Source organism: Pleurodeles waltl, chromosome 10, assembly GCF_031143425.1.
Source record: "Pleurodeles waltl isolate 20211129_DDA chromosome 10, aPleWal1.hap1.20221129, whole genome shotgun sequence".
NCBI lineage: Eukaryota > Metazoa > Chordata > Amphibia > Caudata > Salamandridae > Pleurodeles > Pleurodeles waltl.
The window spans coordinates 600,906,459-600,925,074 of NC_090449.1; the positions used below are offsets into that span (position 1 = coordinate 600,906,459).

The 18,616-nt window shown below is 41.9% G+C and overlaps 1 protein-coding gene across 1 annotated transcript in view; it reads right to left on the reverse strand.

Moving 5' to 3' along the window:
- ACAA1 (acetyl-CoA acyltransferase 1) overlaps positions 1-18,616 on the reverse strand; it is an 87,844-nt gene that overhangs the window by 37,084 nt on the left and 32,144 nt on the right. The window contains exon 6 of the mRNA XM_069211059.1: positions 3,475-3,573. Coding sequence (XP_069067160.1) covers positions 3,475-3,573 — 99 coding nt within the window. The remainder of the gene's footprint in view (positions 1-3,474; positions 3,574-18,616) is intronic.

An 18,616-nucleotide genomic window follows, 5' to 3' on the forward strand; every position in this document is an offset into this window, starting at 1 on the left:
TACATTTCCTAGTAATATGGGAGTGATTTTTGTTCGGAGACCACATCTCTAAACTCAGGTCATAATATTTTGTCAAGCTCACGGTTTTAAGAGCAATAACTGCCATTCTTCTTCCTGCCACCAGACAGAAGTTAGTTCAGTCTATGAACGTGAGTATGTTGGTTAGGAAAGTGGGTTCTTGGTTGAGAGGGATGGAAGCTCCACTCATGCCACGACCACAAAAGTCAGTAAATTACCCTGTGTTTAACTTTCTGGGACCTTGGCATAAAAGCAATCATACTTTTCTTAGAAGCAACGTGTCACGTTTTTATGCAGCACATAAACAGTAATAAAGTGAAAACCCAAGAAAAATGCCAAACCAATTTAGAAAAATAAGAGTAAAAATCAATAAATAGACACCAAAACCAACAAAAACTCATTCAGCAGAAACAAAGATACTGAATTTTAAAGTATTAAGTAAAAACAGAGCTATGAAGCACAAAGTGCCACTTGCAGTTATATGGCTGCTCTAGACCGGGGAAAAGTCACTAGTTGAGACTGACCACACTAGAGTGGGGATCAGATACAGGCACCGGGTTAGTCCCGCTGAAGAGTTACTTTCACAAGTCTGGCGCCAAGAGCTCCGTTCGTGTTGGAGGGAGCCGTGAGGAGGAGGTTTTCAGTATGAAGAGCAAGTCAAGCATTTCAAATGGTCATTGCTGTACTGTGAAGAAGTGATTGTCGCTGGAGCTTCGCACTGGTGGTCACTGCATGCTGTCGTTACTGTAACACGAAGAGACGGTCATCGCTGGAGCTTCGTATTGGCGGTCGCAGAGGGCCGTTGTTGCTGTACCGTGAATCGCAAGTCTTGCGTTGCTGGGTGCTGCAGATGCTTGCTGTGGGCAAGAAAAGCAGGTCTTAATGGACCTTCAGGTTGGCAGTAGTCTCGAGCAGCAAAGTATTTGTGCGAGTAGGCATGTTTGCGGTCATGCTAGGACCAGGCCTCATAGTTCACTGTCAGAGCCCAATAGACATTCTTGACGGGGGTACCATAACAGGCCCAGGCAGCTGGAAACTCACAGAAAGGCCACAGGAAATTTGGGCAGGAAAATGCTAACCTTCCAAAAATGCCTTTTTCTAAATTATAATCTAAAGTAAAAGTCTACCATTAAAGAGGAGTTTAAATTACAGTTCATTTGAATGTAAACAGCATATCTGCTACTAATCTGAAGATAGCACTTATTAAACTTAATACGGTAACCTAGTGCTAGCCTTTGGGAGAGAGAGGCCTTATAACGTGAAAAACAACTTCAGGAGTTTTAAGTTGTTTTTCATTGTCAGGACATGTAAAACTTAAGCCCACATGTTCAGTCTTTTAAAAACAATGCACCCTGGCCCATGAGCCTTAAGACACTCAATGAAGGTTTAAGTACGGGAAAAGGTTTATTTAACCTGCTCGAAATAGCAGTTTAAAACTGCATTACAGGCTGAGATACGTTTTGTAGTACTACTTTAGTGAGTGCCACAATGAGTACTGCTTCCCAGTAGCAGTATTTAATCTTATTTTATCTTGACACATTTGCGGTCTGTTCAAGGACAGAGGTCAAATGTCAGTTTGTCTTTTACCCAAGTGATGCTTATCTTACCCTGAAAAATGGTGTTTACTTTTTAGGTTGAGTGTGTTTAACCACATGTATACTTTTAGTATACTTCTTATGGCTTAAAGCAATTTCATTTGTTGGTTCCAGTGTCCTTTAAAAATTCTTGCTCGCTAGTGGTCAGATCTGCCTTTTTCTCCGTCCTTTTTCTGTTTCAGAGCAGTGATCAACTACTGTATTAGTCCACTTTTGGTTTCTTTATCTGTTGCTGTGACTGACTATTTTTGTGATTTCTCTGGTGCCCCCCCTTTTACTGTGGGTGTTTTAGGCTGGTAGCTCCCTGTGTTTTATTGCAGCATTCTGTTCCTCCCATCTACTCCCATGTCGCTGACATTTGTTTTGGCTTTATTCCAGTGCTGCCCACGTTTACCTCTGGCTCCTAAAATAAGCTTATTTCACAAAAGAAAAAAACGTTGTTTAGCTCACTGCTCACGAAAGTCAAAATATGCCCTTTCTGGTAGAATGTAACTAAATCTAGAAGCAATTATGTGAAACTTGCTCAGCCTCGTATCGTATCTCAAAGTCTCTCTTTCCAGGGTCCCTTCCTGCCCGCACTCATGACATCGCACACAGGACATTGCTCATCTCCTTTACTGGGGCCATACATCTTCTCAGGCTGCTCTGCTCCTCGAAATGCGAGGTAAAAATGATTGCAAGACTTTTAATTCTGTTAAAATAAAAAGAAAATACTTTTCCAGACTTATTTTCCAATTTCTGTTCGGACATTTGCACAACTCAAGGTAGTACAATCATCATCTTGTCTCTCCTCAAGGGCTTGTGATTTCTGATGTCCGTAGCAGTCAGTGACCTCCACAACATAGCAGTTAAAGATTAAATTATCAGACAGGGTTGACCAATTTATGTGGCAAGAAAAGTCCAGTTCTGAATAGCCAATAGCTCTAACTCAAGAAAATGCAAGACCTATTGCATTGCAAATGCGTGTTTCTCTTGCTACTGTTAGAGGATTTTGTAAAGTGAGCTGTCGGACAATCATTGTGAAACAAAAGGCTGTAGGATGTCAGTTTTTTTTTAACCCACAACATTTAAATAGCTTGCCAGTAAATAGTACAACCATTTCAAAATATACAAGGAATTACAAATGTGCTTTTTTTGTAATTCTGAAGTGTGATGCAAAGATTTTATTAGGAGCAAAACATATCAAAACACGTTACTTAGTAATGTCCAAATGACAAAAATTTGCAGAAACTTGATTTCCAAACATTACTGTTTCTACACTATATAGTTTTATCAGTAAAACCGCATGTCACTTGGAAAGTTATGGGCTATTTTAAAGTCAAATGAGCTGACTGGATATGACTTCATACTTTAGTTATTTCATTAAAAGTGATAGTTTGGACCCATGATTAGAGAAATCTTTCTGCCCCACCCCCAATGACAATGCTGTTAATGAACTAAACGCATGGCCACAGGAATTATGCAGCAGAAGAGGTAGGAATTATGCGGCAGGGTTTAGTAAATGATGCCACAAGAAAAGGCGAACTATGTGGAATAATGTGGCACAGTATGTAATTTTTAAACTTGGTAACATGCTCTAGGCATTGGGTGCACCTCATTAGTATCAATATAACACAGCAACACATGCTGTCACATTTTTAGTAACTTTTGAACCGTTTCAACTAGAAACACGTTTTTGTTAAAATCTGCAGATTATGTGGCAGATCATGGATTATGTGGCAAAGGTGGAAAATTCATAATTATGTGAAAATTGACACAGCTGCACAATCGCATAATTCCAGTGGGTCTGGATTTAGGTTCTTAAAAACTGGCACACTTAGGAATAGAAAATCTTTCTTGTTCAAAGAAAAGTGTCACTTACCCCATAGGGATAATGCAGTCTTTGGCTTTAGGATGATCCAACATGCGGGAACTCACATCTCCTGGTTTTGATGCTGACCTGAGAGTCATTGATTCAACGCTGGATAAAAAAAAACAAAAAAGGAAAGTAGTGGTACAGCATAGTCGATGATTAAAAAGCTATGAAAGAAAAACAGAACATAAAAAAAAAATATGTCAGAATATGGTCTGTGGAGCAAAGTTTGTTCACAAAGGTAAAGTTGAGCACATTCAGCTACATTTTGTATATATTTAAAGAGAATGGAGAAAAATGATATGCTTTGTGCACTTCTCCAGGGCAAGAAGACTGACACGTTGAGAGACAGCGTGCATTCTGGTGTCTCTTGGGCAATACCTATGCCACAAAATACATCATCAAAAAAGCCTACTTCAGTGATTTGAAAAAATATGCTGGAAAAAATTATACTAGCACTGAAGCACGTCTATACCATTCATTTTATCACAGTGGACCTTTCTCGCGATTGCTGTAGCTATTTTCTGAAATGCTGTGATATATCAGGAAAACACAGTTCCGTATAGGCCAAACTAGGCCTCAATTAAGTCTTGACCCCATCTGTTTTTTTTGGGGTAGCGTAATATTCATTGTTGGTTTATATTTCTCATTGACACTGCGCATAGCAAAATATGCACCAATGCTTTGTGATGGCCTACCGTTCTCAAAGAACTCTGGAGGAAGTCTCTATTTATTTTTCATGGCTCTTCCTACTCACTCACTACAGGCTATTCATTCATCTGACTTTTCATCGTTAATATAACCAGATGTGTTCTCAGACCTCTGATGACATCAGGGAAAAGGAAGCATATTATTATTATTTATTGAGGGGATAGTTCTAGTATGGTCGCAATAAAAGACATTTAATAATGTTGTACTGTGATTTGACAATGTCTTCATACATTTGCTCTCCCCATGCTGACTGTGTGGTTTTTATTGCTTTCCACTGTTAACTTTATAATGAAAAGCTCTGATTTTGGGGGGGGGGGGCGGCGGGAGGGGGGGGTTAAATTCTTTTGGGTCTATACAAGGGATGCTACTTGTTTCGCAACAGTGTTGCTGCACACTCTAGACTTGGTATATTCTCAAGACTTTGTTCATGCTGTATATATTTTACATGCCAGAAACCTTTAATACAATTGATTTCTGAACCCTATGGCCGATTATTTGAGGCTAACAATTATTTAGCCTTCTGTATTGCACTTTAATATTTTAATAAACTTTCATGGCTTTTTAATTGACTGATCTCACGACCTTTCGGAGTCAATTCTTATTTTTGGACTGTTAATTGTAATGCTGTTTTGAGTCTATCCCCATCTGTTCTTGAGGACAATACGTCCTTGAAGCCTCACCGGTTCTATGATTATCATGAAGATTATCTGGGAGATAGCACCAACAGCAGCAAGCTCAATTTAGAGTTCTGCTGCTTGAACAGAAACTTCGGGAACTGGTTTGCCAACCTAGGTGCAAGGCACACATTTTCTCGAGGTAAACGTTCTTATTACTGCCTTTCAGCAGCAGGCTCCTTGTTAATCCAAGGCTGGCACGTGAGAGCTTTTTCTTTTTCCAGAAAGATGGTCTGCACAAGTGAATAGTTGGCAGACATGACTTCTCCTGAAGTACTGCCACTTCTCACAAAACACACTTAGTCAACTAACCATGCAGCAATATGGCACTTGCTCATCTATAAACCATGAAGGTAGAGGAGCAAGACAGCGTAAATACAAACTTACAAGCCATGGCATGAAATTTAATGCAACAAACATTTGTCACCAGCAATAAATGGTATTTAGAAACACACTAAGCAGGGGGAGGAGACGGTGGTGGCTGCTATCCCCACTCCTTTTTGTCTTGCATGTAGAAATACTGGCAGTCAACACAAGATTAATCCCTCGGATTAAGGGGGTACAATGGGGAAGCAACAGCATAATGTAGCGCTGCATGCAGACGATATGCTGGTCATGTTGTCGAGCCCCCTGATCTTTATCCTGATCCTCCTATGTGAACTAGAAATATTTGGCGGGAATGATGGGTTTACAATGAACAGAAAAAAACACAAATTATGAGCATCAACAACCCAAATGATATGCAAAACACTCTACAAGGAACAGTCCCATTAGCATGGACACAGCACCGTATGCACTACCTTGACATCAAAGTGTGTCCCCCCCCACATAAAAGTCATTCCAAACTACACTGACCTATTGGCAATCGACACAGAGATTTGCAGAGTTCACAATGAGGGGGATTGTGTCATTTTGGCCATACAGAGGCGGCCAAGATGACCTTGTTCCCTAAAGTCATGTATGTGTCTCTTTGCTGCCCCATCAGGTATAACAGGCAAAATACAGCTGAATACAGAACAATTTATAGGGGACGGTAAAAAGTCACATTTGTTATGTTATGGCCAAAGAACACACATAACGAGTAGTAGAGGAGGGAGGTCTGGGGCTCACTTGCCTGAAGCAATATTAGATTGCTGCAAAACTTTACTATATAGTGGAGTGGCATCTTCTCACCTCAAAGAAACACGGATGTTGTATGGACCAAGTGGTTACAGGCACGCATGTTTGGGAGGTCCCCTGGTGGGCCAACTAGTACAAGCCCTGGGATGCATGTTCTTCCCAGTACTAACAGCAATCATGGAAGCACTGGATAGAGTTGGTTTCTGTGGGAATCCCTTTACCTATGACTCCCATAATAGGCAATCCTGAGTTTTCACCCGCTAGGGACAGCATACATAAAATGGTCACAAACGACAAATGAGTTGAGGACTTCTACAATATGGAAGGCATCCATGTCTTCAAACTGATATGAATTCTGGAGATTTCCGCCAGAACAGCAGGGTGGGATCTTAAACTAACGTTTTAGGGACTCCGTTCTGTGCACCCTCTCAGTTAGAGATGCCTATTGGGCCGCAGTCCTAACACAAGCCCACCAAGCCTGTATTTCTTCCTCAGGCAATGTTTTCAGGTTACTTATCAATAGTCTTGTTAAATGAGTTCAGGGACACAGGGGCAATCAAAACTACTTTTACATCTTACAGACAACAAACAAACATTGCTGTTAAAATGTAGACCTTGTAGGTTCAAAAGTTTATTTTAAGAGTCTTGATTTTGGGCAACTGAAATGAACAGTAATGACAGAATGTGAATAACACGGAGTTACCCCTTAGCCCATCGCAAGACTACTTTGATTAGCAGACTAAAATTCCTATCTGTAGATTAAGCTTCAAATATTTGGGTGTGTGGGTTGCGCTGCACACGGAGCTTGCCTGATCTCTCAAACTCCAGCCGTTGATTAAGAAAGCCAAGGCAGACCTCGTCCGTTGGCAATCTCTCCCCCAGAGGGTGATGAGTATAGCCGTGTACAAAATTATGCTCCTCCCCCAATTCCTGTACATTTTCTAAAACCTGCAACTTCACATGCCCCGATCATGGTTCAATGCGCTGGATAGTATGGCGAGGATGTTTCTATGGTTTGGGTTGCATCCGGGTATGGCATTCAAACACTGCTTGAAGAGTCCCTATGATAGGGGCTGGAGATGTTCAGTCTATACTTGTACCACTTAGCATCAAATCTCTTGGTGATTAACGACTGGTTCAGTGGATTGTGGGCTGATCCACCATATAGGCTTGAACTAACCATGTTGCGGTTCCCGAGGTTGCAGGCTATGCTCTATGGGTCCCCCATATCTGAATCAATTCCCCCGTAACCAAGGAAGTCTTCCTGGCCTGGAGAGCGGCACTTCGAGACACACGATGGGGGAGGGCAGGCTCACTCAGCAGACCCTTCTTTGGCATGGCAACTGGTTTGGGGAGGTGGCAGCGCTTCCAAGGTTTGGGGCCTGGGACCGAATAGGGATAACCCGATTGGGAGATGTATGGTGAGGGACACAGATTCACACTTTCCAGGACCTCTGGGGCACCTATGCCCTTACTCGCTCTCAATTCTATAACTATCTGCAGCTGCGGCACACTCTCCAGACCCGGATCACGCTGTCTGAACCACTGCCCGAGTACAGCCCCCTAGAGGCCAAACTACTAATGGTGTAGTTGGGGTATCTCCCAAATCTATTGTACACTGATCACTAATACACCTGACAAGCTGGAGTACCTGCAGCGCCAGTGGGAGGGATGGATCAGCACACTAGAGGAGAAGTACTGGCGTGATGCCCTAATGACCCCGTGGGAGGTGGCCATCTCCTCCAGGGTGCGCCTAGTGCAGGCATATCACCTCCACACTGCCTATCTTGCACCTCTTCGTATGCATAAAGCCGGCCTCCGTCCTGACCCCTCCTGTCCTAAATGCAGGCAAGACCCTGCAGATTTCTATCACATGGTGTGGGGATGTTCGGTAATCACGCTCCATTGGGCAGAAGTGGCACAGGAACTGATGCAGACCCTGGGCTGGGAGGTGCCCCTCCCTCCCAAATTGTTATTACTCGGGATGATGGAAGGCAAAGGGGGTACGAGGGCTGAAAAAGTATTGCTAGGCACAGCACTCCTGGTGTCTAAGAAAAATATTGCTGCGCGCTGGATGTCGTCCTCCCTCACAACCCTGTACGAGTGGCAAAGAGGATTGGACTGATGGGCACAACAAGAGCGTGCAGTGTATGAGGCCCGGGTTGCCAACAGAAACAGAAACACAACTGTATCTGGGGCAAATTGCCGAGACAACTGGGCTAAGGTGTTGGGAAGAGTGGGGGATCCTACGTACCAAGAGCTGTTATATTGTGAGCATTCTGATGAGAAGGATAACAGGGATTGCTCTCCTTACAGGGCATGTTGGGGTGTGTATGTGTCACAATCTTGATGTTTATGTTTTTTGTATGATTTATACCAAAAATCAATAAAAATTGGTTTGTCAAAAGATCGCAGTTAAAGTTGCTACGATTGATGAGAACATAAACATGTCAATCATGTTTGCAGGTTAGATAGCATCCGAGACCCTAATGCTATTTCTAAACCTTACACCAATTTAATAGGCCAAAAGGTTACATAGAATCCCTGCCTCTCAGGCATTGGGAATTGGCCCACAACATACCTTTTGCAATATCAAGTCTGGCTGTTTGTTATCAGAGTTCTCACACTAAAGGACAGGCTCGTGCTTCAGTCAAGGGCAGGACTCCCAGCACATCTCCTTGCAGCTGGTTCTCCTCATCTATCTCTCGGACCGAAGAACAGTCTGGATGATCAGGAATCAGCATCACCTCTAGTGATAATCTCTAGAGCGAAGACCTCTCCTAATCAATGGCCAAAAGTCTGTACTTTTATAGGAATCAAGGTAACTTAAAAAAAAAAAACCCTGTCAACGCCTCCACCCCTAATCTTCTCCCTCCCTCCCATACAATCAGTGACTGCGTCGTATGAATAAAGCCTTTATTACTGTTCACTCATATTTTCCATCTCAGGGTTTCACACTTCTATGTTTGAGTCAGGTCTGCTTTGTTTGCCAATTGGGATTAGTGTGAATGGGTAATTCAGAGGATTCTGACTTATCTGGGGCGGTTGAGCAATTTATATTCTGTTGAGAAGAAGTCAAGGCACCGTCTCCCCTCACCTTCCACGTTTCTCTAAGGCTGCCGAGCTTTTCCTAGGCTAGAAGCTCCCAAAGCCTGTCGAGCCAAGCCCCATATTTTGGTGCCTGTTCTTTCTACCTTACTGCTGTAATGGCCTATCTGGCTGCATATAGTGCCATGGTGCTAACCTTTCTCCTTGTTCCCAGAGAGAAAGACTGCCTATTGACGTCTAATAAGAAGTTATCAGGGAAATGTGGACTGTCTGAATCAAATATAGTATTGATGTTGCAAACACCTCCTTCCAATATCGATCTAGTTAAGGGCATCTCCATAATAAGTTTTCAAATGTACCATTTTCTCTACATTTGCTCCACCATTCAGCTGATCTCTCAGGGTGCAACCTGTGAACCTGTTCTGGGATGTAGTGCTGGTGTTGTGCTACTTTTAGGTCGGGTTCTTATAGAAATGTGTTCCCATGCCACTGGATTCAAGCTAGCCTGGCTGATGAGGGGTGAAACCCTGAAACCGGTCCCAGGATGCTTGTTTCCGGTCCAGTGAGGACCTGGCTTGGCAGTTCGGTCTGGACTGTTCCCATGAGGAACGAGGTCAAGACTGATTTGCCTATGGCTGGGTCCAAACTGGGGTGGCATGGTGAGCAAAAAAACGATGGATTAAACCCAGATCTATGACTGGGGGTGAGTGTTTGACAATGTTCAGCATTCCGTCCATCACTTGTTGTTTTTGCTTCGTGGTTTGTTAGCCTTAAGGTTAACTGAGGGGTGTGAGACTCAATGGCAGAATTGCAGTTAATGTAGATGTTCCCTCGTAGTCTTATTTGAGTTGTTCTGTTGTGACCATCACGATAGTTCCCATCTAGAAATGTTTATTTTAAAAAGTTTGCCTTTGCTTTCAATCTTATCAGTGTCTGTATAAAAAGTGAGAGATTCCTTCTCCATGCAAACTGTGGATAAACATTCACACCTCCAATGCCCGTCCTTTAATGTAAGTCTGTGGAGTTAAGCTTGCGCAGCATGTTGCGTATGAATTCGTTTGTAAATCACTATTTTATTAACAAAGCAATGTTTTCTGCTGGGTATCAGTAAAAGTAATCACTTACTAGACTTGCTTGGAAAACATAATTATTCAGAATGAGGCTTAGTCCAAGCACCCTAGTAAACCTATTTGACAACACATTCATGTAGATTTTATATTTCCCATTAAGAAGGGAGGTTGCTGAAGGGAGAACTAAGACATGTCAAAACTGCAGTATGACAAATGTCTTTTAAAATACCTTTAACAAGATGCAGGCTGTTTTAGGAAGCAGATGCTGGATAATTAGAAACAGAAGAGGCCTCATGCTTAAGAGATTATATGTAAATAGGTAACAACCCACCTTACAGCCCCACTTATAAAATACACAAACAGTAGCTACTCATGACTTATGCTAATCCACAGTAATGCACAGAAGAATACTATACTATAAAAATGTTGATGAAAATATAAGACCAAGATATGTATAATGGGGTCATCTGCTCCAATTCCGCCCCACCTAGACACCAACAATGATTATGAGAAGCAAAAACCAGACTTTACTTTATCTTTGTTGACTACTAGCCTCATCTGCACTCAGTATTTTTTCAAAATAAACAATTTTTGATGGAAATCGACTGGGGTATAATCCATTAAAATAAAATAATCAGAGACAGTAAGCAATTAATGTACTTCACGCCTATTCATGAGGCGATTTTCCGAACTGAGTAAATCTGCAAAAACGCAGCCCTTCGTAAAACCATTAAACAATGGAAGACATTCAGACAGCAGACCACCAAGAAAGATTTCATTCTCGGCCCATTTACTGTTATGAAAAAGTATTACCATATACAGAGCAAGCCCGGGGAGAATTGCTCAGAAAGCAATTGTGCCCATTGTGGACTGATCAAGGTGAAAAGAGACCTAAAAGTTCACAAAAATGCGACAAAGCTACTTTACGGACTCAGTCGGTTTCAGGGCAGTGGACTAACGGGGGAAGCATTGAACCACGGTTAAAGGTATCAACATTTCAGTTATGTAAGACTTATTACCGGGGAGAGGGAGAGGGAGAGAGAGACTTCGTTCACCCCTCCATCCTCAACATAAGTAATCTTTGCATAATATGCTCAGTATTAATCTCAGTTGGTCAAGTAATGTAAGTCTCCTAAAACATCTCAAACTAGTTTTCCTATATATACCTTTTAATAAATAAAGGAGATAAAAAACAGCAGATCGACATAAAGTAGTTTTTCACAAAATGTAAGGTCCGTCAAAATAGGTGTTTAATTCTTTCAAGGCAGCATGCTTGGAGCTAAGCAATTTGTCAATGTGATGATGCCAATTACAATATTTTAGTCACATTCTGATTGTCGTAAGCCTATCACAGAATGCATCTTATTTTGTATGCCCATTCAATTTTAGGAGCACTTATAAAGCTAAGTGTAGGGGCATCACTCATTCTTTTACTGTACAGGGAGTGCAGAATTATTAGGCAAGTTGTATTTTTGAGGATTAATTTTATTATTGAACAACAACCATGTTCTCAATGAACCCAAAAAACTCATTAATATCAAAGCTGAATATTTTTGGAAGTAGTTTTTAGTTTGTTTTTAGTTTTAGCTATGTTAGGGGGATATCTGTGTGTGCAGGTGACTATTACTGTGCATAATTATTAGGCAACTTAACAAAAAAAAATATATACCCATTTCAATTATTTTTCATTACCAGTGAAACCAATATAACATCTCAACATTCACAAATATACATTTCTGACATTCAAAAACAAAACAAAAACAAATCAGTGACCAATATAGCCACCTTTCTTTGCAAGGACACTCAAAAGCCTGCCATCCATGGATTCTGTCAGTGTTTTGATCTGTTCACCATCAACATTGCGTGCAGCAGCAACCACAGCCTCCCAGACACTGTTCAGAGAGGTGTACTGTTTTCCCTCCTTGTAAATCTCACATTTGATGATGGACCACAGGTTCTCAATGGGGTTCAGATCAGGTGAACAAGGAGGCCATGTCATTAGATTTCCTTCTTTTATGCCCTTTCTTGCCAGCCACGCTGTGGAGTACTTGGACGCGTGTGATGGAGCATTGTCCTGCATGAAAATCATGTTTTTCTTGAAGGATGCAGACTTCTTCCTGTACCACTGCTTGAAGAAGGTGTCTTCCAGGAACTGGCAGTAGGACTGGGAGTTGAGCTTGACTCCATCCTCAACCCGAAAAGGCCCCACAAGCTCATCTTTGATGATACCAGCCCAAACCAGTACTCCACCTCCACCTTGCTGGCGTCTGAGTCGGACTGGAGCTCTCTGCCCTTTACCAATCCAGCCACGGGCCCATCCATCTGGCCCATCAAGACTCACTCTCATTTCATCAGTCCATAAAACCTTAGAAAAATCAGTCTTGAGATATTTCTTGGCCCAGTCTTGACGTTTCAGCTTGTGTGTCTTGTTCAGTGGTGGTCGTCTTTCAGCCTTTCTTACCTTGGCCATGTCTCTGAGTATTGCACACCTTGTGCTTTTGGGCACTCCAGTGATGTTGCAGCTCTGAAATATGGCCAAACTGGCAAGTGGCATCGTGGCAGCTGCAAGCTTGACTTTTCTCAGTTCATGGGCAGTTATTTTGCGCCTTGGTTTTTCCACACGCTTCTTGCGACCCTGTTGACTATTTTGAATGAAACGCTTGATTGTTCGATGATCACGCTTCAGAAGCTTTGCAATTTTAAGAGTGCTGCATCCCTCTGCAAGATATCTCACTATTTTTGACTTTTCTGAGCCTGTCAAGTCCTTCTTTTGACCCATTTTGCCAAAGGAAAGGAAGTTGCCTAATAATTATGCACACCTGATATAGGGTGTTGATGTCATTAGACCACACCCCTTCTCATTACAGAGATGCACATCACCTAATATGCTTAATTGGTAGTAGGCTTTCGAGCCTATACAGCTTGGAGTAAGACAACATGCATAAAGAGGATGATGTGGTCAAAATACTCATTTGCCTAATAATTCTGCACTCCCTGTATCTATTGAAGATGGATTAATCGACCTACTAAAACACAAAACAGTGTGTCTTATGAAAAATTCTGGCCAACCTCTAAAGTGGTTAATTATTGCTGAACATTGGCAGCTCCGCAGCTTTTAAAGTTAAATAGGAAACCTGGGAGGAAAATGCAATCCCAGACACTTTTAACCTACATGTGAAGCAACAATACTGAAACCAAAGGATAAGGATTGCACAATTACACTGGAAGGACGTACTGTAAAACTGCTCAACCTGTACGACTCAACAACTAAAAGGTCAGCTCTCAGCCTAAAGTATCGCACACACAAAAAAACAGCACAGCTAGAGTTTCTCAAATTTACTAGTTAAGTTCCTGTCCACACTATTACCTTGAACCACACCTGAACAGGTAAACAAACATGTTTTTTTAGAACCCTGATGGTTTTTAGGTTGAGCATAGCAGCGCGCAAGTGCTGCTTTTCCGATGTGTTGGTATCTATGTGGGCTTTTAACCACACCCACCTCACGCCCATCACTTTTACTTGTTTCCAAAAATCCTTTGATCACATTGGTAAATGCTTTACGTTTGTCCCGCCTTGGGGCGATTTTGTTACCGCCTTGGGGACTGACCCTGTTACATGGATAACTGCATGTTTGCCGATATGTTTGACTTTGAGCAAACTTCTTTTTCCTTTTTTGTGTCTCCTTTGCGGCCGTGGCACTTTCAATTGACCTGCTTATGTCAACTGTATTACTTTTTATTTTCAATTTATGTGGCAATAAAAGTCCAGTTAGGAACTTACAACGCTAATAGCTCTAACTCGAGCAAACGCAAGACCCATTGCATTGCAAATGCTTGATACTTTTTACAGTTTTTCCTTTAACATGCTGAAAGTTTATTTTTCTAGAAACTTTTTACCCCTCGCTATTCTCAAAATAATCAATTCAAGGAGGCCACTTTTTAGGGTCCCATTAGAATGGGAATGTCCTTTTCAGAAAGCGGCAGTATAAATCAGGGGCAGAAGAGGACAGCAATGCAAGTCTACTAGAAAACTGTTTTTCACACCAACTTTGCTTTCAACTCTTACTCGACACCTAGATCCAAGATACCTCTTTATATAATTTGCCCGACTCTCTAGAATCTCAATTCCTTAAACGCTCAAGCCACTCACATCACCTAGATTACTACCGCCTCAATGTATTATTGAACATGTAAGAAAGTGGATGGGTGAGCAGTCACCCCTCTTAAGGAATAATAACACAAACTTGTCAGGGTGAACCCTATAGCCACTAAATTAACATGAGCTCAATCCCCCTGGTAGCTTTGTCACAGAACAGATAAGTTTAACTTAGAGCAATGTGTAATGTATTTATAGTACATAAACAGTAACTCAAAAACACTAAACAATAAAAATCCCAAAAGTAATTAGGAAAATGCAGTAAACGTTTATGAGCAAAACGACACCAAACAACAAAAATCCAATAAGAAGAACCAGACATGAATGTTTCAAGTTTAAAGTATAAATAGCACCAAAAAGCACTAAGGGCCAGATGTATGATTCTGGACCATTGCGATTCAGTAATTGCGATTTTTAGGAAATCGCTATTACCGACTCGCAAAGGGCCATGTATCACATTTGCGAATCGGTAATAGCGTTTTCTTAAAAATCGCAAATGCAATTACCGAATCGCAAATTGCGATACTGGCCCCATTCGCAGCTATGGGCCTGTTGGCCCATAGCTGCAAATTTTTTGCATTTCCAAAATTGCGATTCCTGAACCAGAAATCGCAATATTGCAAATGCAAAAGGCCAGGGTGCTGGGGGCCTTAGGCCCCCTCTCCTGCACCCCAATTTTTTTTTTGGGAACATGTAAAGTACACACATGCCAAAAGGGCATGTGTGCTTTACATGTTACATTTAAAAATGCAGTTTTACTGCATTTTTAAATTTTGCACCAGGTTACCACCTGGTTGCAGACCATGGTATTTTGCATGTGCAAAATACCATTCTGCGAAAAATCGCAATTTGCGATTTTTTGCAGAATTGCCTTGCGACCTGGATTTTGCTAATCGCAAATTGCGATTCGCAAAATCCAGGTCGCAACGCAAAAAAATCGCAATTTTTGCGATTTCTAGTTTTGTGGTCTGCGAATGCCTTTGATGCATTGCAGACCACTATTTTGCACTCGCAAACAGCCGATTTTGCCGTTTGCGAGTGAATTTGTTTTTGATACATCTGGCCCTTAGTACCAATGACTGTCTTAGGTGGACCACAGGTCAGCTACACCAAGTGAGTTTGTTCCGGTCAAAGATTTTACCTTCTGATTTTCTTTTTTTTTTTTTATGGACTTCAAAATCCTCCAGTGGAGAAAGCATCTGCTGTATCTAAGGAAAGTGCATCAAACTCTGAAACCTTTGCAGCAAGATATCTAGACAGCTCCAGAGATCTTGGAAGTCAAACATTTCTCCAAGTCCTAACTTTTCAGGGTTTATGGATCAGCTTTTCTGGGTCACTTCTAGGGTTCCCAGGACCTCAGTGATACGGCAATTAAGAGGCCAGGACTCAGTCTAGCAGAGGCCACCAGCAAAGGCCAGTTGGAACAGGTCAGCTGGTCACTTCAGGAAAAAGCTTTCTGGGTAGACGTAGCCACACAGGAGGTCAGCAAAATGACCCTTGGAATCCACTTCTTTGTCCTAGGTAGAAGATGAAGTAGGTCCAGTCCTTCAGAGCTAATGTAAGGTGGCAGGCAGCAGGTCCAGTCCTCTTCTGATCTTCCAGAGGACCAGAAAGTGTTCTGAGGAGGGTTTCTTGGAGTGCCAAATTTATGGCTTGCACTAGCCAATAGGTGGAGGTTACTTGTGGACACTTCCTAACCAAAGTCCGGAGGGTAGCCCTACCCACTTTTTCACGAGTTCTTGTTCTCTCTACTGCAAGCAATCCCACCGTGCCCCCAATTTCTAACAGTGAAGATGGGAAAGCATTTTTCCCTTCTGTATCCACCCAGAGGTGTGGACAGGGAAGTTAGCAGTCCCCATCCGCTGTGGCCACTCCAAACCAATTGTGGGGGTAACTTTCCTCCCACTGTGGTTGGTGCTAGACTGGTTGGGTTCAGGGGGGGGGGGGGGTTCAAGGCTTGCCTTCTTCAGGTCTCACCTTGCATTTATGTGTGAAAGAGCAAGACAATTTACAAGTTAACGAACATCCAGGGTTCACCCTAACTGGTCTTCCTGCAAGAGAAAGAAAAAGACCTCCATACCCCCCAAGCCACATGTCGTTTAGGTCAAGGTTTGGCTGGGTAGTTTCTGGAGAGCTAATGCAAACTAGCCTCTAGGATAGTGGTTCCCAACCTTTTGACTTCTGTGGACTCCCACTTTATCCTTACTGGAGCCCGGGGAACCCACTACATTTTTATTGGATTCCGGCATCACCCCTCAGAGTCATTATTGATAGCTGGGGACCTAATCTGTTAATATTATTTAATTTTCTAAGCAGTTGTGGCCCCCAGAAGGAGGATTCGTGCACCTCGGACTACAGGTTTGGAACCACTGCTCTAGGATTTTCAGACAGAGAAAGTTAACTTTCTAAAAGTTACTTTTCCTTAATATTTATCAAATATCTAACTTCACCAAGGAGTTGGGACATTTAATAAATATGAAAATTAGACTTTAGATGACTTTTGCAGCAGTTTTCAGTCAAACGTTACAGGTTACAGTTTTTAATCCATAAAGTGAGATTTTCTAGGATTGAGCTACAGTCATGCCAGTGAAAATAGCTTTTGGGACCTAATCACTGGAGGATCACGCCTATTTTAGTTTCACACATTTTCTACTTCTACATACCAGGCACCCTACCTTTTAGGTGTCAAGGAGTAATTAGGGGTGACACTTTTTAAAATCAAGGTTTCTCATCTGTCATACAGGGGTATTTTGAAAGGGTTGTACAGCAGGATTAGACTGATACAGTCAAGTTACACAGGTAGTCCTGAAGCAATGGTTTCTCTGTCAGTGTAGTGGATGGTACAATCAGTGCCACAGTCCACAAGTAACTTTTAACTTGACATGCCATTAATTTATTTCTGCACCACATATTATGGCCTTAAAGGGAAGTTAAACATGCCCATTAGGGTAAGCCATTTTTGACAAATTTAAAGAGGGAGCACAGGGACATTACTCCTGGTTACCAGGGGTAAAAAAAAAAAGCACAGAACTATAAATCCAGCAAAACGGTAGGGTGTGTTAGAGGCCATCCAAAAGATGGTCATTCCCTACACAACAGATCATCTTGATACCAACCCTTTTTCAGTGCTTACCTTTTAAGTGCTGAGGTCCAAAGTTTTGTTCAGAAGTCCGCTTTCAGTACTGTCAAAGGTCTGGGTGCAGAATAACAAGGCTGTACAGTCTTGATTTGTCTCATGCCTCTTTAATCCACCACCATACACTTTCTGCCTCTTCATTCCACTCTTGCAGGCTCTTTCCATCTGTGCTTTCTCTCTCTCTCTCTCTGTCAATATCTTTCTCTTCATCCATGTTTCCCCTTTTGCATTTTTCTCTCTTGCGTTGAGTTAAAATTCATTGAGGAAAAAATAAGTGCTGTTCCCCAAGAATGAGGGCTGGTGTGTCTCAACTGCAACCATAGCTTAAGTCAGGCATTGCCCTTCTTCAGTTTTCTTTATTGGCAAACTATCTCACCCCTTAGCCCCGCTTGCAAATTCATTTATACACTTACTTCAGCCAGTCATGCTGACAATAGCTCTAAAGACACAGACACTGCTGGGAGTTCAGATCCCAATCTCTGTTTTTAAGTCTTTGGGTGAGGACTGACTGCCATCATACCCTTAAAAAAATTGGCCCCGGGGAAAGACTGTTCAGGTGTTGCATCTACATGTGCCCCATCTTAATTTTTCATTGTTAATAACCTACGGGTAGATTTGTTGAAGTCACCAACATTTGCATTCCAACCTTAATCAAACTTTGGCTGACTGTAGATGTGTCCAGCAAAACCATCTGACTCAATCTCATAATCCATTCTAAAATATAACAGAGATGCATTTGCACAAATACAGCATGCACAGCACACATAAATGACTTTATACCTCATTGCCTAAAATTGTATGTTACATCGCCAGTGCCTATTGTACTTCGTCGAAAGTCATGCACACTTAAACTGTGCTACACAACATTCATCTGCCATCACCAACTAGGCTGACAACGAACAAATGGAAAAAGGATGACCAAAACTATAAGACTGCATTGTTGCTCAACCAGGTAAACAGCCAAGTATTCTCTCACATTGCATCACAGCAGTATTGCACAACCCAAGATTGATGAAATGTGGACATCATTTTGTGATGGAGTGTGGAACAATGCAGTGACAAACTCTGGCTTAGACAAGGCAAAACATATGGCCTCTATAAAAGACCCCACCCTGATTTAAAAATAAAATCGCACACACCACTATTAGTAACCTCAAGAAGACATTTCTCTCCTATGTACTCCCATGATTTTAAATCCTTTACCAATCTAATGCAAAGCAACATGCTGTTTCAGTCA